Raw genomic sequence first — 22025 nt, forward strand, 5'->3', positions numbered from 1 at the left:
GAGGCCCAGTTTATCTATTTTCTCTTCCATTGCCTGTGCTTTTGGTGTCACATGCAAGAAAATCGTCAGTCCCAAGGTCAGGAGGCTTTCCCATCTGCCTGGTTTTGAGTAACAGGCTGGAGAAAAACTCCTCCCGACACGGAGAGACACACTCATGTGCTGGGTGGCTGTGGGGTGACCAAGGTGGCAGCTCTGAAAGCCTGAGTGTCTGCTGAGACACGAGTCCCTGAGATGTACTGCTCTTGTGAGAGCAAGCACCCCAGGCCTGACACCATGGGCTGCCTCTCAGGGTGGGACAAGGTGAGTCTTGGAAGACTGGGGTCTGGGCACCGTGGACAGTGTCTGTGGTCTTGGAGCCTGGACTCTGCAGTGACAGTGGGGCCACAGCAGGGAAGCTGCTTTCCTCAGTATGTTCTAGCCGGGGCCACCAGGTGAGCAGGTGGCTTCAGAGGAAAGGGCTGCCCGAGAGGGAAGATGGAAACTGGGGAGTGGGCTGGAGGTAACTAGGGAACTTGATTGCCTCTGTTTATCAAAGAAAACTCCGCACACCCTGTGCTCTCCACTCTGACGCAATGGCCGAAGACCCAGGAACAACAGCTGCTCGCCAGGGACACAAGGACACCAGGAACACAGGGACTGCAGCCAACGTGGAGGCAGACAAGGGGCCAGCACTCTCCTCTGGCCAGAGCGGATGGCGCATGTGGACTGCAGCCGACGTGGAGGCAGACAAGCAGCTGCTGAGCACCGTCTGCCCATAAAAGCCACTAGGCTGGCCTCAAAGCCACGGTGTCCCCTGGGCATCCCAGCCAGCCCTTCAAATGGACAGGGATCCTCAGAGGTTCCAGGGGAAATGTGGACACTGCTGACCTGGCTGAGGGGCCTTCTGAGCTGGTTTGCAACCCTACTCCCTGGGTGCTCACTGCCCCCAGAGCCAGGCTTTGGAATGAGATTGGGGGTGGCAGGGAGGGGGTCTCTGGGTGCAGGGAGAGCTGGCCTGTGGGTGAACTTGGCCAGTCGGCTCACAGCACCTGTTGGCTACATTCCCGTCAACATTTCACATTTCAGATTCTTAACGAACAACTTCTTGATTTCAGTCTCTTTAAAAAAAAAAAAACGTAACTGGGTTGCATTTCTACTTTCAGTTATCCTGCTGGTTTCAAAAGTGCGCTTTAGAAGCTCCTAATAGAAAAGAAAATGCCTCAATACCTTGCTCTGAAACATTGCCAGGGAAGTGCCCTCAGGGCAGCAAGAAAACCAGAAGAAAGGGAGCTGTGAGGCGCTATCCACTTGGGAATTTAAGATGAAGCTCAGAGCAGACACAAGTCACAAGCGCCAGGAGGGTGAGCACTCTGCCTGCCCCGGCATCTAAAGCTCTGCCTTTTCACAGTGTTGGGAAAACAAGCATCCTTGTGTCCTTAGGGCGGAGATGATCAGGAAAAAAAAATTGTTTCTCAAAACAACTCAGTTTAACAAGCACAAGGAAGCTGGGTGGAGTGGAACAGAGAGAATGGGTCCGACCAGGGGCTGCCTCAGGTGAGGGGCACGGCTGGAAGCCGCAAGCAGCCTCACTGTGGAGGCGAGAGAACACACGGATCACCAGTTCCTCAGGTGTGAAACTGTCTCCAGATGGTGACCCAGTTTTGGCTCCAGGAGGGGCCAAGCCAGGCTCACCTGGGACGCTGCCGTGGGCTCAGCTGAGTCCCCAGAACTCAGGTGTTGGGGTAAGGACCCCCAGCACCTCTAAATGGGACCTCACTTGGAGTCAGGGTCTTTACCCAGGGAATTAAGATGAGGTCGTAAGGGCAGCTCCTAATCAATATGACTGATGTCCTTAGAGAAAGGGGACCTTGGGAGACAAATACGGACACAGGAGGAAGAGGATGGGGAGAGATGTGGAGGAGATGGCGCCCACAGGCTGAGGACAGAGGCCTCCAGAAGGAGCAAACCCCGCTGACACCCTGAGCTTGGCCTTCTGGCTCCAGACTGAATCAACGGCTATAGTTCAAGCCTCGATCTGTGGGGTTTTGTCACGGCCGCCTTGGGGCACTCACAGACAGGCAGGCCACCAAGGGCACCTCTCACTGCCCCCCAGAGAAAAGTTTAAGAGGTTTTGGTTTTGTTGTTTCCAAGGTATGACACATTTTTTTTTTAACATTAAAACAAAGAGCACATGGGGCCGATGACTTTAAGAATATAAGAACGTGGTTATTTTACAAAGGGATATTAGTCAGATCAGTGTGTGAGCAAGGGAGGGCTGTAATCAGCTGCGTGTGGAATGTCCTAACACAGGCAACACACCCAGGCCCAAAGATAACTCGAAATCTCACCCCAAGTGGTACCTGCTTACTGTCCTGCTCACTGGCTTTCTGGCTGCCTTCAGCCGGTGAATCCCTCCGCTTTGCCTGCAACAGAAAAAGCACTGGCTGTTAGAAGAAAAGAGCAGCTGACGGAGATATACCCGGAGGCCTAAGCTTTGCTCAGAATGCAGAAAACGCCGACTGAAATCTCACGAAACAGAAGAGGTTTTCCAGTCTTCTGCCTCTGTGTCCATCCTCCTGGATTCTGTTTCTTATACCTGACATGAAGCTCTGACCTCCTGAACGGTCTGTGTGAAGGCAGGCCAGAGCTCCCTCAACTCACAGTGTCGACAAACCCCAAACAAAGGAGGCAGGGCTGAGCCTCCAGAGCCGGGTCGTCTTGGACAGTCCGACACCTGAGGAAAAGCAGGATTTCTTGGAAGGCAATTCTTACCCTTCCCCTTTCTGCCTGGAGATAGGCTAAGAATTTCCCTTTGTAAAGGCGCTCCCCTTCTCTCCCCTCCCAAGAGGAAGGGAACAGCTTAACCACCAGAGAACTCTAACCACCTGGGTCAGACCCCAGGAAATGGAGCCTGTACAACAAACTCACTGGAATAACCCTCATTTTCCACTATCTTCCCCCATAGCTTTCCCTTCCCACAATTTAGCTTCCTGTAAGCAGAAACCCCTTTGGTCTTGTCTCTACAATTTATCTTTGTTTAAAGGGTAAATAAAGCGGGGAGGGTATAGCTCAGTGGTAGAGCGTGTGCTTAGCATACACAAGGTAAACAAACAAACAAACTTTCAAAAAAAGGTACTATATTATATTTTTTTAAAAAGGTAGATAAGCCCCCAGGTCTTGCCTCCCTGTAGGTAAGTAACAAATCTTTTCTTCTGTTTAATCTGTTTTTTGTCAGTTTAATTTGCAGGACCCCAGGCACTGAACCTAAAATGGTAGAGGGAACAGTTTTTTTCCTCTCCTGCTCTTATAAAAACCCTGACCTTCTAGGAAAATTGTGCGTGATGATGGCTTTGCCCTCAGAGCTCAGGGCCCATACTCTCTCAGGTCAAACATAAGCATAAAAGGTGCTGACCAAAACATCCTTCAGATCTGAGGAATATCCTGATTTTTGTGCCTAATCTTATGGTAAGTGAATTTATGGTGGTGGCTCAGGTCATCCTGGCCTGCCTGCCTTCCTTGTTTGGTTTCTGGATTTGCAGAAGGACCCAGAAGGCTCACAGAGGGCAGAGAAGAGGCAGTGTCCACACAGGCCCTGACCAGGGCCCCTTCCTGCTGGGTTCGACCCTGAGGCCAGCCTGGTATATCTGGTTTCCTTGTATTTCTCTTGCCCAGAAGTGACCCCTCCTGTCCCCCCAGATTTGGGTGAGTCTCCAAAGGCACTGACCAGAGACCCGAGTTCTAAGAAACCAGGTCATCCTGAAATAGCTCTGCTCACCTCTGGGTCACAGTCCCAACCCGAGCAGGCCCCAGAGCTCCTTCGTGGGGCTTGTTCCCATCCAGGCCCTCCTGTCCCTGCCCTGCACCTTCACCTGCAAGGGCAGAGGCGGGTGGAGCTCATGCCGTGTTGTCACCAACTCCCATCACACAGGGGCTTTCACAAGTAGGTGCCCGAGCAGGCACCGAACCATGCACGAACATTCCAGAATGGGGCAGAAGGGCGGGCTGTGAGGGCAGCTTGCCCCAGACAGGGCATCTGGAGCTTTTTCACTTAAGTTCAGTTCTGCCATCAAAGGTGACTGAGATTCAGAAAAACAGGGAAAAGAAGCCACCCTCCAATTCCTTGCCCCAACTTTAAAAGAAAACGGTTCATCTGGGACAGCGACATCCACACTGAGGAGGGCGAGCTCCATATATCCCAATCTACATATTCCCTCAGGGTCACCACCGAGCCAAATGCCTCTGAACCCATGCCCAGAGGTGGCCCAAGCCAGCCCCACCGCTTTGGACCTACATGTTTCATGGACTTGTGAAACCCATTCGAGCATCTGCTGAAAACATCAGGAAAAGGATTAGCCAGTCCCATGTCTGGTCCCCAGGAGAAGTCTGCACATTTCACACTGTAACACTTTGCTTGGATCTTTTTAATGGACATGTCTTAGAGGATTTCAACTTCTTTCTCAATTTCACATTCTGGCCTCAGGCCCCTCCAGGTCTATCTCACAGCAGGATGACCAGAGGTGGTGGCTGCATGGGACCGTGAATGCACAAGACACTGCTGTTCACCCTAAAATGGCTCAACTGACACCTACAAGTGTAACTGAGGATCCATGAGCTAGGCGAGTCTGGGGGCAGCCCCACCTACAGCAGCAGTGGGCGGCGACCCCACGAGCCAGACCCAGGGGAGGAGCGCAGGCATTTCCCAGGACAGCAGCCCAGCTCCCCACTTCACTGAAGGAATCAGCACCTCTGCAGCCAGACACAGGAGGCAGAAGGGCCAACTGGCTGCGTGGTCCCGGCAGATGAAAAGGAAAAACCCCCGTGACACCCCCTACCCAGAGTCAACGCAGACCCCACAGGCCAAGGGCTCACTCCCGAGAGATGCCCGCGCTTCTGACATCCATCGCCGGCCCCAAGGCATCACCTATGCTTTTGAGCGACCAGCTGTACGTACATCGGTGTTCCCAAGAGCCCCTCCTCTGGTTCTGTCATTTTCTAGAATAGCTCGCAGAACTCAGTGAAACACTTCATGATGTTCACCGGGTTACTAGGTCATAGAGGATGCGCTAAAGGACGCAGACGGACAGCCAAGTGAACAGGTACTTCAGGAAAGGTCCAGGAGGATCCCGAGTGCAGGCACGTCTGTTCCCGCAGCGCCGGGATGTGCCCCCTCCACATGGATGTAATCACCAACTTGGATGCTCTCCAAACCCTGTACTTTAGAGACGTACATAAGCTCATCACATGGGCATGATTGATTATGAACTCAATCTCCAGCCTTACCCTATCCCTAGAGGATGGGGGTGGGGCTGAAAGTTCTAGGCTTCTAATCATGCCTGGTCTTTCCTGTGACCAGCCCCAACCCAGGAGCCCACTAAGAGTCATCTCATTGGAACAAAAGAATTATGATGGTCTCGGAGTCCTGGGTCAAGAGCTGGAGGGCAGAGACCAATATACATATTTTCTATTATTTCACAGTGTGTTTCCGTTGAGAGATGCCAGCAGGCCACACAGAGGGCCGATTCTGGGTACGGGGTTGGGGAGAGTGTCAGCAGACACGGCCCCAAAGCCAAGAGTGAGCAGTGGGGACGTTGCTTCCCTCTCCCTGGTCTCAACGAGGAATTCAGACCCAAGACAGACCCCTCAAACCCAGGACCACAGCTACAGGGGATGAGACCCCAGGCATTTCCCCTCCAGGAGAACAACATGCAGCTGGTTGGTAGGTGTGGCCGGACCAAGCCAAGAGTCCCAATGCCCACGTGGACTCTACACTGAAGAGGAAGCGATGGGAACCCTTACCATGCATAAGCCAGGATTTGGGACTTGTCATCGATCCCCACATGGAGATACTCGGGACTGGGAAGGAGGACCGGCCAGTAGAGAATGAGAAGCTTCCCTCCCATGATGCCCACTGGGTGGGATCTCCCCGTGCAGACCCGGCAGGGCTGATGACACTCCTGCTATCTGCCGTCACCCTGCTGCCCCGGGGCTGTTGCAACAGGAGCCCCAAAGGAGATGAAACTAGGGCTCCCGCTCAGCCCATGTCACCCCACACACATCCAGAGCCGAATGCTGCCAAGCAGGCAGATGCCACTAAGGCCATCTGCACCAGGCCTGGAAGTCAGAGCTGACCCTAGACAGATGCTTCATTTCTTTCTTTTTTTTCTTTCTTTTTTTTTTTTGGTAGGGGGGGAGGGAGGTAATTAGGTTTATTTATTTACTTTTTTAAGAGGAGGTACTGGGAACTGAACAACCCAGGACCTTGTGCATGCTAAGCACGCACTCTACCACTTTGAGATATACCCTCCCCCTTGCTTCATTTCTTATCTTAGTTTTATTTCAAAAATTTGAGTTGCAATTCACACAACGTTAAGTGTAGCTTTTTAAAAGTGCAGAATTCCGTGGCATTTGGCATGTTTACGTTATGTGACCATCACCTACATCTAGTTCCACAATGTTTCAAACTGCAAAGGAACCTTCCCCTCTGAGCTCTCACTGCCAAGGCTGAAACCCTCTACGCATGCGAGCATGTTAATTTTTTAAGTTGCAAAGTAATTAGAAGACAAAAGATGCCCCACTAGCATACATAAAAAGTCATTCCACCTGCAGGGGTGGGGGTACTGTCCGGCACACCCCGAGCAGCCTGAGCAACAGGCCGGCAGGACGCAGGGTTGAGCTGATCCCCACTGTTCCCCCCACCCGCACAGGCACGAGGGTCCTACTCGCCAGTCCCCCTAGTCTCCTCACCCCCCCACCTCCACTGCCGAATCTCACTGAGACCTGCCAGCCTGGCCTGGGCTGCCCTGCAGGGGTCCCAATGGACTCAGGCCTCCCTTCACGAAGCTCAGCCCCAGACTGCACCTCACACACAGCACACATGTATGCGTCTGGCAAAAGGCAGGGCCGGGATTCAGTCAGGGCTCTTTTAAACTCTTCTATGAGGAGCCGCCAACCCCACAGGCAGACGGCCACCAACCCCATCACCCAAAGATCACACCCATCCATGCCCCTTAACAGTTGGATTCAGATCAAACAGCAGAGCAGGCATCCTCCTCAGGACGCCATCCACTTACGTGTCCGAGCTGCCCGCTGGGGGCCGTGGAGCTGCTGGCGGAGGCGAGGTCTCGACAGCCCCAGTCACTTGCGGTTCCAAGGCTCTCTGCCGAGAAAGGGGGCGGCAGGCTTTGACTAGCTGCTGGCCGGTAGTAGAACTACATGCATGGAGTGTTTGGTTAAAGGAAATCCCACAAATTAGGGAGAGTGAACATGTACCAGTCTCTGACAGGATTGCTGTAGCCGCTGGTGAGAGTCATGAACGACTCGAACAGCAGAAAACAATGTAAAATTCTAACAGAAATAGCCACCCTCCCCGTTAAAATTAAAAAAAAAAAAAAAAGAAAGGCAGTAAATTCGGAGTTTGCAACTTTGCTCACAAGAGCCAGCATGAAAATTCAAAAGCTGTAGGGGGAAGTGCTGGGGAGCATCAAGGAGGGGTCAGGCCTGTGCATTTCCTGTTGCCGAGGCTCATTTCTGCCTTTGGGGACTTTTCATGGGCCCATCTGGCCACCAAAATGACCACAAGCCAGAACCTGGCCAAGGCACTCAGGACCCCGGAACACCTCGGAGGCGGGGCCACCCTGGGCTCTGTCTAACCCACTGCGCTGACCCTCCCAGTGTCACCCAGAGGTGGAGCTCCACCTGCCACAGAGGCACTTACTTTCCACATGTGCAAAGGCACAGAAAGGGCCCCGAGGGCAGTACCCGGTCTGACGCATGTCGTTGCACTTGGTTGATTTGTAGATCTAGGCAATAAAATAAAACAGCAAACAGAGAGGCTGGATCAGAATGTGTTTCCCCAGGGGGCCCAGAGCTGGTTGCATCACCATGTAGAGAACTAAGCCCCAAATCACAACAGGGTCTCCTGAAAAAGTGCACTGTGGACATGGCTCCCTGCCCGCCGCCCTGGGATTCCCTGGTTGGCGAGGTGCTGTCTGCCTGAGGGACAGTGAGGGCCAGAGGCCGCTCCTGCAGCACCTGCCCTTGAAAACACACACCAAGTCAGCTTGTCCACTTGGCATTTCTTGGAAGAGGCACCTGATTTAGTGCCTGGATACAACAGGAGCTCAGGAAATGCCTGTTAAGTGACCACGTGCATTGGCTCCACAACCAGACCCCAGGCCACCTCACTGGGGTCTGGTCTCCCAGCACAGCTGACCCAGGAGGGACAATGGTCTCCACATCCCAGCCGCCCTCGCAGGCTTCGCCCAGATCCAAAGTCAACCCTGCCACCCTCCCGCTTCCCTGCCCGAAATGCCAGTCATTCCTTGTGGCTCTTCAACTGTCCCCTGAACACCTGCACCGAAATCTTAAGGGTAAAGAACAAAAGCATTTTCAAAGGGTGTCTGATTCAGAACCAAAGATATCAGGAGGCTAAGTGCTGTCTCATGTGCATTTTAGGGGGGAGGGTATAGCTCAGCGGTAGAACATGTGCTTAACAGGCACAAGGTCCTGGGCTCAATCCCCAGTATCTCCATTAAAAATAATAATAATAATAAATAAACCTAATTACCTCCCCGCCAAAAAACTTTCTTTAAAGAAAGCTGAGTTTCATATGTGTTTTAAAGCACAGACTCTCCAAGCTAGGGGCCAGTTAGCTCAGCTGGTTAGAGCGTAGTTTCATATGTGTTTTAAAGCACAGACTCTCTGAACAGAACACATTTTCAAGAAACAAAATACCACAGCCTTGAGGACAAGGTGCTGTGCCCCTCCCCGCCCCAGAGCCCAGGTGCCCCATATGGCACAGCCAGGTGTGTTTTTACTCCAGAGTCTGCTTTCACACACAGCTCCTAACTCTTCTGCAGCCTGTCTTGCTGGAGCCTGAACCAACGCACGCGGGCACAGTGTGTGTGTGTGTGTGTGTGTGTGTGCGTGCGTGTGCGCGTGTGTGTGCGTGTGTGTGTGCGCGCGCGTGCGCATAACAGACGGCAGACATTCCAGAGGTAAGGTGACATGTGAGATGGGACATCCACGCAGCCATGTCGTTGTGAACAGCACCGCAGGCCTGACCTGAGACCAGGCCCACAGCCACGAGTACTACCAAGTCACTTTTTCCTTCTCTAGTAAGTCACGGCTGAAATACACAACATTAAAAACAAACTTGGCTAGAGTTGAAATTCACTAGTAGCCATGGCTTTTAAGTCCCAACTCTGCACCTACACGATTCACAAAGAAAGAAGATACCCTGTCTGGGAAACAGCAGTAGAGCCACAGAGAAAAGTGGGCAGGGAGTTCAGACCTCGGGCGCAGAGCTGGGAGGAGAGGTGCTAATCCCCAGGGAAACCCTAGACGCCAAGGCTTGGGTGACCTCCTAACACTGACACCATGAGTATTGCCACCAACACTGTCACACACAGTGGCTGGGAGAAAGAAGCATTGTCCACACGACTCCCTGGGTGGGGACAGCTGGAGGCTGAGGACTTGGACCCATCCCTGGGCCTTGTTCCTTTGCTGATTTGAATCTGCATCCTTTCAGTGTGATGAACCTTACTGCTGAGTTATGTGAGGCCTCAGAGGCAGCCCTGGACCTGGGGCTGGCCTCAGGGCGTCACCCGCCCTGCCAATTGGGGCCGCAGGCATTGTCATACCTCAGGGTGGAACTGCTGCTCCGTGCGCGAGTGGCAGTACTGACAGCTGTCCCCACTCTCGCACCTGGAGGGCTCGCCCCACTCGTCGCCGTGCTTCACGCTGGGGCAGGGGGTGGACCTGCAGGGACAACCAGGAATCAGTGCAGGATGGATGTCCTCCCCGAGTGCCCTGGGGAGTCGGGCCTTCCACCTATGGCTGGGCACACCTGCACCACGAGGGGCCCAGGCAAGGGGCTCCCAGAAGCCCCGGCCCCTTCCTTAGGAGGACAGAGGAAAAGCAGGGTGGGTGCCCAGTGGGACCCAGGATGTACTCGGGAGCCCATTTTCATTTTCCATAAAGTGTAAAATGAGTCTGAGTCAGAGCCACCCACACCGACATAAGCAGCATCTTGGAAATGCAGCCAGGCCTCCTGCAGCAGGTGGGGAGGCCAGGCCTGGCCAATCGCCCGCCAGCAAGGGGAGCATGCTCCCCAACTTCTTCTGAGACCGTTTCAAAACTGAATAAGACTTCTGGTCTCACGATATGAAAATTCTAACCAATACTCTCTGCCCTTCAGGGACTTCCTGGCAGCTTGATTGAACTGGATTTATTTTAAAAATTACCATCTGTGGGAAATAGGACTTTAATTCTTTTTACAGTTTTCTGTCCCTTCAATACACTGTAAATTCACTTTGTCTTCTCGAGATGACATCTGGTGACTAAGACTGAGGGGGTCCCTGTCCCTCAACTCAAACTACTCAGAGGAGCAGTGACTCACAAGACGCTTCCTGCCTGAAGGTCAGGGCTCTATGGGCCTGCGAGACGGCCTCAAGTGATCAGAGAGCAGCTCTTTGCTCAGAGAACAAGCTGGACAGAGCTTAAGACTCAAAGGAGGACCAAGGTGAGGGTCCAGGTGCCCAGGCACCCCTGGGGTCCCATGTCCCCAGCCCCACCATCTGCCAACTTGGTAAACCCAAGGGGGAGTAGGGCACCACGGTGAAGGCAGCTGGAGTGAGGAGGAGATGGCAGTGGATGCGAGCAGGACGGCCAGGTGCACAAAACAAACCCACCACCCAGAGGTTACCAGGCCCCTGGAGAGGGTGAAGTTGGGTTGTGGGTTGGTCCCCAGCCAGCAGGAGTGCACAGGTCACAGATGGGAGGCCAGGAGGGAAACGGGGGAGCCACACCCTCACAGCACCTGCCACCAGGAGGGATACTTGCCCAACTGGCTGGACGCCAGGGCCTTCAGGGAGGGTGAAGACAGCAGAGGGGCCGCTGCCTTAAAGAGAGTCATGTGCCGGGCGGGGAGCGCATGTGTGCAGAGGGGACCACAGAGCCAGGTCCACACCTGAGAAACAGTCCAGGGCTCACCTGTACTGGAACCTCCGGGGATTCCGCCGTCGGTCCCGGCTGTTGTGGAAGTGCGGGCACGCGTAGCCCTGGCGGCACAGGCGTGGGGGCTTGGGGCACTGCTCAGTCTTGTAGCTGCCCAGCACGAAGTTGGTGTCTGAAAAACAGGGGTCCCCCAAAAACGTGCACACACGTGCTCACATGGCAGCCATGAAGCCAAGAGGTGCTGGTCAACGGGTGATGGATAAACACCATGTAGCCCAGCCACAAAGCGGAGTGTTACTTGGCCAAGAGGAGGAGTGAAGCACTAACACGCGCTACAGCGTGGCTGAGCCTTGAAAGTGTGATGCTCAGAGAAAGAAGCAGACACACAGGCACATATTGTATGACTCTACTTACAGGAAACGTCCAGAATGAGCAAATCCACAGATAGTAGATCAGAGGGTGTCGGAGGCCAGGGGCGGGTGGGGAGTGACTGACGGTGGAGAGGGGGCTCTTTGGGGAGACTAGATAGTTTTAGAACTAGATGGAAGTGATGCATACACAACACAGCAAAACCCCTGGAAATGGACACTTTAAAGTGGTGTATTTAACCCCAAGGTAAACCACGGGCTTTGGGTGATGCTGCTACATCAACACAGGCTCCTCGGCTGTGACAAATGTCCCTGCCGAGGTGGGGGTGCTGCGTGGGTGGAGGCAGTGGGTATGTGAGAACTCCCTGGACTTTCCACAATGTGGACCCTCAACTTCTCTAAAAGACAAAGTTTATTTTTTAAACGGCTCATTTCATGATACCTGAATATTATCTCAGGGCAAAAATAAACAGAAAACCACGAGGGGTCATTGAAAAGCAGTAACTGATGAGAGAAGATTCTTGAAAACCATACCCATTCTTGGGCTGGTTAATAACTGACCTCCTGGTTTTGTTGTTTTTAACAAGGGCCGTTGTTTTTAATTACGCTTGCGCAGACAGGCCCAGTCAAGGCGTTGAAGGAAAGATAGTGGGTGGGTACGGGGAGCTGTGCATCACACCCCACTGACCAGGGAGCTGGCAGCACCACACGTCCCTCCATGTCAAACTCAGTTCCAAATAACTGATTAAATGACAGGGAACGTTAGCCACACGGCAAGACATGGAGAGAACAGGGGCAGTTTGAACAGAAAGGACAATTTTAAGAAAATAAAAGTTGTAAAACAGAGGGGTGGGTAGAGTTCAGTGACAGAGCACATACTTAGCATGCACGAGGTCCAGGGTTCAATCCCCAGTGCCTCCATTAAAAAAAAAAAGATTCAAGAAAACATGTAGAACATTTCTTCACAAGTATTGATCAAGGGCCTTGAAAAGACACAAGGTCCTGCACAGAGTGACACAAACCACAAAAAAGGGAGTGGTGTGGCAACGCCCATGAGTCACAGGGGCCCTGGGACGCCCAGGTGCGGGTGATGGATGAACAGGTCCAGCCAGATGTGGGGTATTACTCAGCAATAGGAAGAAACATGCCACCACATGCCAAAGAGACCTGGGGAACCCTGAATGCACAGCACTAAGTGTAAAGGCAACACAATGTGTGATCGCAACAATGTGGCAGAACAATGGGGTGAAAGATTGGAAGTCCCCAGGGTGGGGAGGGACGAGCCGCAGAGTATAGAGGGTCTGAGGGCAGTGACACTATCCCGTGTGACACCCTAAGTAAGGATCTTTGTCATCACATTTGTGCCCACACCCAGAGAATGCAGCACGTGGGCCAGGCCTGAATCCTGGTGTGAACTGTACAGTCAGTTAACCACCATGTATGAAGACTGGTTTCTCAACTATAACAAATGTCACCATGTCAAAGGAAGAGGTTCCTGCCAGGGCAGCTGGGAACTCTGCCCTGACTGTGCAATTCCTCTATAAACCGAAAGCTTCCGTAAAAAATAAGGTCTACTAATTAAAAATCCAGGCCACCACCCATGAGTGGAAAACGAAAATGTGGAAGCAACAGGCTGGAGCAGCTCTTCTGAGGGAGGAGGGGGTGTCAGTGCCACTGGTTTAATCTGAACACTGGGAGAGCGGGAGCCAGGGCACCTGATGTTCAGGACACAAATCTTGGGCGCAGGCGCTGAGGGTTCCCTAGCCTGACCCTGTCCAGGCATCTCTTCCCTGCTCTCCTTTCTCAAGCTCAGTCCACCCGTCGGTGATGAGGGGACCCACACCCCTACCTGTGCCCTGAACCGGAGCCCACAGGTGCTCAGTACCAGACCAGGGAGGCCAGCGGGCTGGAACACAAGAAAGGAAGTTCCAGAAGGACAAGAACCCCCAGGTGCTGGCAAGCAGGGAGCTGCAGGCACAGCCCTTCCTCTGTGGGGAGCCCCACAGCGACACTGCAACACGGGGACAAGCACAATGGCACAGTGGGCCCCCACCCCCTAGAGACCACCGGAGGCCAGGTTCTGCAGCTGGGGCCAGGCCTGAGCCTGGGCGCACCAGGCATATCACCATAGAGGGTGGAGGGGCTAGGAGGGAGGCCTGGGCAGCTACCTTTATTAATTCATCCCTGAACCCAGGGTGGGCACAGGATTTGACAAGTGGAGGAAAGACACTTGGGAATTCACTGCTGAAGTAACCACCACTTTGAGGTGTTCATGCACCTGAAAGTGAAGGTGGTCTGAGGACACACGTCATCACTCACAAGGGTCCCTGAAACCCTCACTGTCCTCAGGAGATGTTGGAACAGGCAGCTTCATAGAGACAGAGCCAAGCTGGTGGGTGCCAGGGGCCGGGAAGAGGGGGACCAGTAATGGAGATGGGTTTCCATCCAAGGTAACAGGAATGTTCTGGAACCAGATGGAGGTGACAGCTGCACAGCACGGTGGGTGTACTAAACACTACTGACCTGCTACTTTAAAATGGTCAGAATGGCAAATTTATGTTATGCGTATTTTGCAATTACAAAAAAAAAATCTCACTGCACAAAGCCATCATCTGTGGAGGCTGCTGGGGACGAGTCCCACTGCCCCAATGGACTCAGCCAGGAATTCATGTTTCAGACAAACCGCAGGGACCCAGATGCAGCTGATCTGAAGGCCACGTGGAGCCCACAGGGCAAGCATGAGACAGAACACCAGCCCGGCTCCGGGACTGGACATGCAGTCCCCTTCCCCAGAGCAGCCTGGGGACCAGACGCCTGGGCTCAGATCCCACCTGGTCACATGCTGTAGAGGGGCAGAGGGTAACATGCTCGAACAGAGCCTTGTTTCCCCACCCAGCCTGTCAACAGGGCAATGAGGTCCCCAGTATGGGCACTTTACAGACAGAGCTGAGCTCCCCAACCCCCTCTCAGGACAGCTACAGGGTTACCTTGCCACCGGGGGTCCTCACCCAGGATCTTCTCCATCATGGCCTGGCTGGCCAAGACCCCAGGCTGCAGATCAGGGACGCCATCCCCGCCGCCGAGCTGGCCATTCTGCAGGGCTTCCTGGGCCTGCAGCTCCCTGCAACCAAATGATAAGCGGTAACAGCTCCATGGCCTGTCTGAAGCCTCTGAGGGGAAGAGATCCGCTGGGCCCTGCAGCTTTACGGAGCCACCTCTGAGTCACTGGAGATGCCAGCTGCCTAAGAGTTCAGGATGCGTGGCCTGTGGCCTCAGCGCCCCATCGTGAGACCACGGTCTTGGCCCAGATTGCAGCAGCCTCAACCAAGAGTGCTCGCTGCGGACTTGTGGTTCACAAGCTCCCTTGCACCCATGTCAGCAGGAAGGAAATGGGTCACTTTTTCCTTAGAAATAAAACCAAGGCCCAGGAAGAGTGACCTGAGGCAAGTGACACCTGTAACATGGGGAGGAGGGCGGTGCCCAGCGCAGGACGCCCACTTACCTGATGTCACACACCGGCGGCCGCAGGTCCAGGGGGCCGTGAGCGAAAGCACAGTGCAGCCCGTTCTTTACGCAGTGGCCCCGGGCATCTGTCTCGTGGATGCACGTGCCCGTCTTGTAGTAACGCAGGTGGTACTTGCGCTCTGTGTCCCCAGTTGTCCGGTGCAGATATGGACACCTGGAGGGCAGAGGACAACATGCGTCGTCTGGGCCATAGGGCCACTGTGGGGTCACCCTGCACCCTGCTGGCCCATGGAAGGAGGAACATCACCTGTCCCTGCTTGGACTCTCCCCTACAACACTCAGAACCCCGCAAACCCCTCAATTACACGTGGTAGAAAAACGTGACACCCAAGTTCCCTGAAAATCATCCTTCACAATTTTTTGAATAAAGTGGAAAAACAAAGCCCTCCCTGGATGCAGTATCATTCATTTTACCGATGAGAATTATCAAATAAGGGACTGGTGGCTTCTCCCATCCCCGTTGTCAAGGGAGGGGGAAGGAGCCTGGACACGGCTGGAGGAGAATGCTGTGGGGACACAAGCTGGGGAGAAGCAGATGGGGGAGGCATGGATGGGGCAGCGTCACACAGGCCACGTGCAGGCCCAGAGTCACGCACTCCCAGGGAGTCTCACATGGCTCCCAGAGCAGCAACAGACTCGCGCTGCAGGGAGGTGGTGGCTGCACAGGTGGCATGAATGGTCCTGGCACAGGCAGGGCAGGGGACTGAGCTGGTCTCAAGGTCGAGCCCTCCAGACAAGAGCCACAGACACAGAGGGGAGGGGACGCACAAAGGACCCTGAGCAGCCCCAGAGCGGCCCATGGCCGAGGCAGGGCCATGGCTCCTAGTCCCCAGATCTAAGGACAAGGCCTGCATCCCCAGCAATGGCCGGGCAGCACCATGTGGGGCTTGGAAGGGCCCACTCCCTCTTCACTGTCTGGCAGGCTGTGGAACTGTGAACCCAGGCACTGGGAGCACCTGTTGGGGGGGGTCTCCCCATGCAGAGCACAGATGGTGGTACTCTGACACTGAACAAGACTGAAAGTAAAAGAAAAAATGACTTGGGGACCAACAAATCTAAACCCCCACGTTATAAGACGAAGAAATAGAGGCTTAGAGTTGGGATATCTCACCCCAGACCTCATGGAGCCCCTGTGGTGTGCAGGCTGTGAAGGGGAGAGAGAGAGGATGCCATGCCCTGCCAAGTCCCTGGGTAGGGACTTGGAGCCAACCAAGCAAAAGTCAAATGCTAAGACTACATGGGCCCAGCAGTCCCATCTCCAGATGCACACACAAAAGGGCTGGAAGCCGCATCTTGAAGAGATACGTGTGCCCTCACTATCAGAGCAGCAGGATTCACAACAGCTCAAAGCTGGAAACAACCCAAGTGTCCACTCACTGATAAATGGATGAGCAGAACGTGGTCCACCCAGTGGAACAGGACTCAGTATAAACAGGAAGGAGGCACCAACACAGGCTACAACATGGAGGAGCCTCAAGACATTATGTTAAGTGAAAGAAGCTAGACACAAAGGGACATACACTGGGTGGGTCCACTCACACGAGGTCTCTAAAGCAGGCAAGTTCATAGTAATGGAAAGTAGAAGAGGGGTACCCGGGCTGCAGCGGGGAGTGAGTGTTTAATGGGACAAAGTTTGGTGTGTTTTTCTTTTTTTTTTTTTTTGGCGGGAGGAGGTAATTAGATTTATTTATTGATTGACTTACTTATTAATGTATTTTTTAATGGAGCTACTGGGGATTGAACCCAGGACCTTGTGCGTGTCAAGCACATGCTCTACACTGAGCGATACCTCCCCCAGAACAGAGTTTCTGTTTGGGAGGATGAAAAGAATCTGGAAATAGACAGTGGTCATGGTTACATAACAGTGTAAATGTAATTAATGCCACTGAGTTGCACACTTAAAGATGGTTGAAATGGCAAATTTTATGTTATATGTATTTTATCACAACTTTAAACAACGCCCACTGGAGACTGACAGAGGAGAGAGACAGATTGTCTCTGTTTTTAACTGAGATACATCACACCTACAGGAGTGTGAACAGGTCACACCTGAACAGCCTGTGGCATTTCACAAACCAACACCTAAGTGATGGCACCCAGACCAAGAGGATGGAACACGGCCAGCCCCCTGGGTGCCCCTCACTGAACACACGGGGGAAGATGACCATGCTCTCCTGTGAGCAGCAGGAACTGGAAATAAGGCAATTCCTTGCGCCCAGAGGGAATTCCTCTAATAAACTGTGTAAATACTCCTGGGGTAATCCCAGAAGTCGGTGCCAATCACCAGAGATCTGAGGGAATAAGGAAAAGCGGAAGATAGAGAAAGGAGGACACAAGACAATCCGGCTCCCACTTTGTAAAAACAGAAAAGATAGAAACTTTAGAAGAATTATTACTGTATCATATGTAACTATGAAGAAGGAAACACCACATGTGCAGACAGTGCTCTATGTGCCTAAGGACAACCTGATTCCTTCCTGTTCCCAACAAGAAGTTCCAAGAAACATTTTCAGGAGGTGAGAGAGAAATGGTCAAATATCTACTAAGGATTTTTTACTATATTAGGTACTGATGCATCCTTGTTTAAAATTCCTTACTACAGAGTTCCATTTAACGTTTCAAGCTCTCCCATGCATCTTCGCACCAGCACTGGGATATAGCTCGGTCTCTGGGAGCCCAGAGAGGTGAGGCTGTTGTGGAGCCTGTTCTAGGACAAGGAACCCCCCCAACTTCTCACATAAATATATAGACTAACATCACTAACAAATAAAAACATGTAGAAATAAAGACGAGGAACTCACAGGACAACGGGCTAGAGAAATAAACAAGGCATTTACAAAGGAGAAAATGCAACCAGTCTCGACCACTAAGAGGCACTCCTCTTGCTTCTGAGGAGACAAATGCACCAAGAGGCCACCAGGGCTGAACCCCAAATGCAGCACTCAGGCAAAGTGACACTGCTGCCGGCAGGAATGCCAAGTGACAGTCACCAAGAGGATAGATGCGCTCACCCTCTGACCCAGGATTCCCCAAAGACAGACTGGCAAAAAGAGATAAAACAACATACTGTTTGTAATCAACAAAGGCTGGAGACAACGGAGTTGTGATATGAACATCAAGGGAGCTCAGTGCAGCCTGGAGGAATGGGTAGTCCTTGAGGACAGCTATGGCGGGGGCGCCAGAAGTACCGTGAGGGAGAAAGCACTAAGAAAAGGGAGTGCAGCACACTACAGTTTACATCGTACGATGAGAGGTAAGAATACAGATGTATCTGCTTATATCAAAAATTACAGAAGGAGGAATTATTGTTTCACAGGGACAGAGTTTCAGTTTGAAGATGGAAAAGTTCCGGAGGTGGATGGTGGTGATGGCTGCACAACAATGTGAATGGACTCAATGCCACTAAACTGTACACTTAAAAAAGCTAGGCTAAGAGATTTAATGTTATGTATGTTCCACTACAATAAAAAATACAATGATTTAAGCTAATAGGAAAGTGGCCATTTCACAAAAACATAGTTTCAATCCTCAGAAATACTCATGCATCTACTGTAAGGTAAGCAAAACAAATTTCACGGTCTGAGGAAAGAGGGACCAGCGGAGCTAAGCTGAGGCAGGGTCTGCAGGTTTATCCGGGGAGCCCACCCACAGAGCTGCACCAGGGCACGACCACATGGCCCTAAGCATCGCCGGTGCACCAGCTGCAGCGGTGGCAGAGGCTGCGCCCCCCACAGCTCCAGGGAGTGGATGCAGTGGGCGCCTCGGCTCTCTCATTTCCTAATGTTCCCCAGTGGTCCCTCAGGTCAGCTCTAAGCATCGTTGTGTTTCCTTGCCAGTACCATCACCATGGCAACCAGAGCCTGGCCAAGGTCTCCCCTCTCCCCAGCACTGAGCACCGAACAGGGACTATCATTTCACTCAGGGCATGTCACCTCCCGCTTATTACACAACTTAAGAGCATGAGCTGAGCTTAAAATACTGGAGAACATTTAATGAAAAGAAAATGACTTCACCTAAGAATGTCTAAGACACAAAAGGGAAAACCTCAGAACACAGTGGCAGAGCCTGGACCCTCCTAGGGGTGGGGAAAAGGCTGGCGGGACCCCAAGGGTCAGCCAACACAGCGGGCAGATGCTTCCTTGCCCCAGGAGTTCACTCATCCATCCCCAGGGCCACCGTGTAGCTGACTGGTGGAGTCACTGACAGCCCTGCAGCACCTGTAATGTGACCAAGTGTGACTCAGCTCTGCAGCTTGCCAAATTCAAGGTGGCACCTGTGGTTCCCAAACCCACCCATCACAAGTAGTGACCCAAAGAGCAGAATTCAAACAGGCCTCCATAGGATGATGTGATCCAGCAGCACATGCCAGACACAGGCCTGGAACCATGAAACCAGGAGGTGGCGCAGAGAGGAACATGCCGGGGGCTCAAGCCTGCCAACTGTCTCCAGGAGAACCCGAAATTGTCCCTTTCCCTCCCCCTATTCACTCAAAACAGAAGTGGACCCACAAACTCAGACCCACTATGCATCAACACCGGTTAAGCCAGGCCAGAGCAGAATGGAACCACCTGGAAGTTCTGCTAACCCCAAGCTGTCTGATCCCGCTCGTCCCGGCAAGAACCTTGGATCTTATCTGCAGCAAAGTTCCCAGGTGATGATGTTGCTGCTGGTCTGGGGCTGCAACAGGAGAATCACTCGGCTTGGAGAGACCCTCAAGTACATGACTCTCTCCTGGTCCTCCAGGAGCTCAGGCACAGGTGGGGACCAGAATATAGCACACAAGTAACTGAGATGCAAACTGACTGGAACCGAGCAGCCTCACTCAAGTTCAGAAAATGAGTGGCAACAGAAAGACGGGAGAAGGAAAGACAATTGTGGGGAGCAGGGGCACGGGAGTGCGGAAGGCAAAAAGGTGGGGCTAGTGGGGAAAAGTCTGAATGTCCCCCTCTCTTGGACACTCAGGGTCAGGGGCTATCAGCTCACCCTGTGTTGACCACGCCCACCCATTCAGGCTGGTGCCTCTCAGCCTCCGGCTTCCAAGAGCTGCCCTGGGCTCCTGAGACAGGTCAGCGACCCCTCATTAGTCCCTAACATGGACCATCAGCCCAGCAACAAGTACACCTCCCTCCTCTGCACCCACAAAGCTGTCACTCTCTCCAAGGAATCTGTCTCTCTGCAGAGGCCGTCTCCCCACTGGCCTCCAAGGAGAACCAGCACTCCCTGTGCCGGATGCTTCCTCCAGGTCACCTCCTCAGTCCCCTGCCCGTGTCACTGAAAGCAGGAGGGACTGAAGTGCTGCAGTCAGCATTGGTCAGTCTCTTACAGCTCCAACGTAGACACCTGATTGTAATTTCCTTAAGTAGGACAACTTGTAAACCAAAAAGTGTGTGTCTTCTAATCTGTAAATAGCCCCTTGACTTCTAAATATTATGCTCTGATGTTCCAGACCTGCCCTGGCTTTCTCCTTACCCCAAAAGCCCAAGCAGAGTTCACGCATAAGATCAGTTTAAACAAGAACAGTTTATAACCCTCCTGAAGTGAATGCATTTTCAACTAGGTCTTAGGGTCTAGGACACCCAGCTTTTTAAAATTAAACATTGCAAGAGCATCTCTCAACAGACAAGTCAGGCTAAGGACAAGTATGACACAGCCAGCACACCAAGCCTCGGAGGTGTAGAAAAGTTTCTGTAAGTCAGCAAGCTCCCACAGTGCCCAGATTCATGGCTGGAAGGCCCCTCAACTCCCACATCGTCCACCCAGGCGACAAGGGGCCCATGCCCCCAGGTGTCCCATATGCAGTGAGGAGGGAGGGGCCTGTACGGAGAAGCGCCAGGCTGCCAGGTGAAACCATGGTAGGGAGCCCTACAAACAGTAAGGCAGAACTCTAGAGCCAACCTGGGAAGCTACAGCACACTAGTGCGGCAGGACGGATTCTTACTAAAACCAAGAAAATCTATAAAATGTGATCTAGAGGACCACCCCCAGGGACTGCCTGCCTATGTCAGAAGGAAGGTTATCAGGAAAGAGGAAGGTTACTTTCTACAAGATACAGTTAAGGACTGCTTGAACTGTCTTCCAATGGAAACATTCCCAGGGAGAGGCCCCTCAGACTCCCGCGGGAGCCTTTTCTTTTTATGCGTCTGACCTTCACGCACAGGGGTCTCCTGGAGGCGGGAGGAACCAACCACACCTAGGTTCTCTGTGTGAAAACCAGCCCTGATGATCTGCGGCCGTAGGCAAGCAGGACCAGACGGGAGCCCGGGGCGGTCCACACCCTGGGCCCCGCTCAGAGAGGCTTTCAGGATGTGACTGGACCCCAAGAAACCTCCGACCAATTGGCGCTTTCCTCCAAGCCCCAGCCTAAGAAATACCTGAGACCGATCTACGTGGGTGGGAACACCGACCCAGTGGGGCTGGGCCTGACCACAAGTTCGGAGGCGGCGCCTGCTCTGCCAGCTCGTTCTGGGCCGACTCGCTCTGGGTGGACTACAGACTGCGCGCTGCGAGCAGCGGACCCAGACGATCCCGCCAAGCAGTGGGGAGACCAGTTCCCACGGGGGCGGGGCGGCGAGCACGTGACCCGGAAGGCCAATCACAGCACGCGCAGGGGAGGGGGCGTGTCAGCCAGAACAAAGGGCGAAGCGAGAGGGAGAACCTCGGGGCTCGAGCCTAGAGGGGCCCTCCCGGCCACAGAGTGCCCGCCCTGCGAGGGTGACACTGGGGGGTGACGGCAGGGGAGGGGCAAAGGAAGGCGGGGTGACAGAGGAGGGGGGGTGACTGCCCGAGGAGAAAGGGGATGACAGCGGGGGACTACCCATAGGTGATAGCTGGAGTAGGTGGCGGTGACTGTGGGGGAGGCGGTCACTGGGAGGAGAATGACAGTGAGAAGGGAAGGATGACTGACCACTCGCCAATGAAAAAGGGTGACAGTGGGAGTGTGAGAAGGGGAGGAGAGTGACTGCTCACCAATGAAAGAGGGTGACAGCAGGGGAGGGGGCCACAGGAGGAGAGGTGACAGCAAGGGGGGGGGAGGAAATGACTGCATGCCTAGAAAAGGAGTTGACATCAGGTGTGCCAACCCTCTTGGGGGTCCCATCCTCTCCTGCCTACCACTCAGCCCCACAGTGCCCCCATCAAGCTCTGAGAACAACCTTGGATGCTTATATCACCTGACACTGCCTGAAGGGTCTTTGCTCT

At 53.3% G+C, this 22025-nt stretch overlaps 1 protein-coding gene across 6 annotated transcripts in view; it reads right to left on the reverse strand.

Annotated features, from left to right (window-relative positions):
- The window catches only part of UNKL (unk like zinc finger), a 38358-nt gene that overhangs the window by 12404 nt on the left and 3929 nt on the right, over positions 1–22025 (reverse strand). For 4 of the 6 annotated variants that reach the window (XM_072942364.1, XM_072942363.1, XM_072942361.1 and 1 more), the window contains 7 exons: positions 14806–14982; positions 14291–14424; positions 10972–11107; positions 9621–9738; positions 7694–7778; positions 7050–7135; positions 2328–2402 (listed from right to left, as the gene is read on the reverse strand). In XM_072942364.1, coding sequence (XP_072798465.1) covers positions 2328–2402; positions 7050–7135; positions 7694–7778; positions 9621–9738; positions 10972–11107; positions 14291–14424; positions 14806–14982 — 811 coding nt within the window. Of the gene's footprint in view, positions 1–2327; positions 2403–7049; positions 7136–7693; positions 7779–9620; positions 9739–10971; positions 11108–14290; positions 14425–14805; positions 14983–21199; positions 21330–22025 lie in introns of those variants that run through there. The other 2 variants (XM_072942365.1, XM_072942362.1) reach the window with 2 other exon arrangements.

Source organism: Vicugna pacos, chromosome 18, assembly GCF_048564905.1.
Source record: "Vicugna pacos chromosome 18, VicPac4, whole genome shotgun sequence".
In the NCBI taxonomy this organism is placed as follows: domain Eukaryota; kingdom Metazoa; phylum Chordata; class Mammalia; order Artiodactyla; family Camelidae; genus Vicugna; species Vicugna pacos.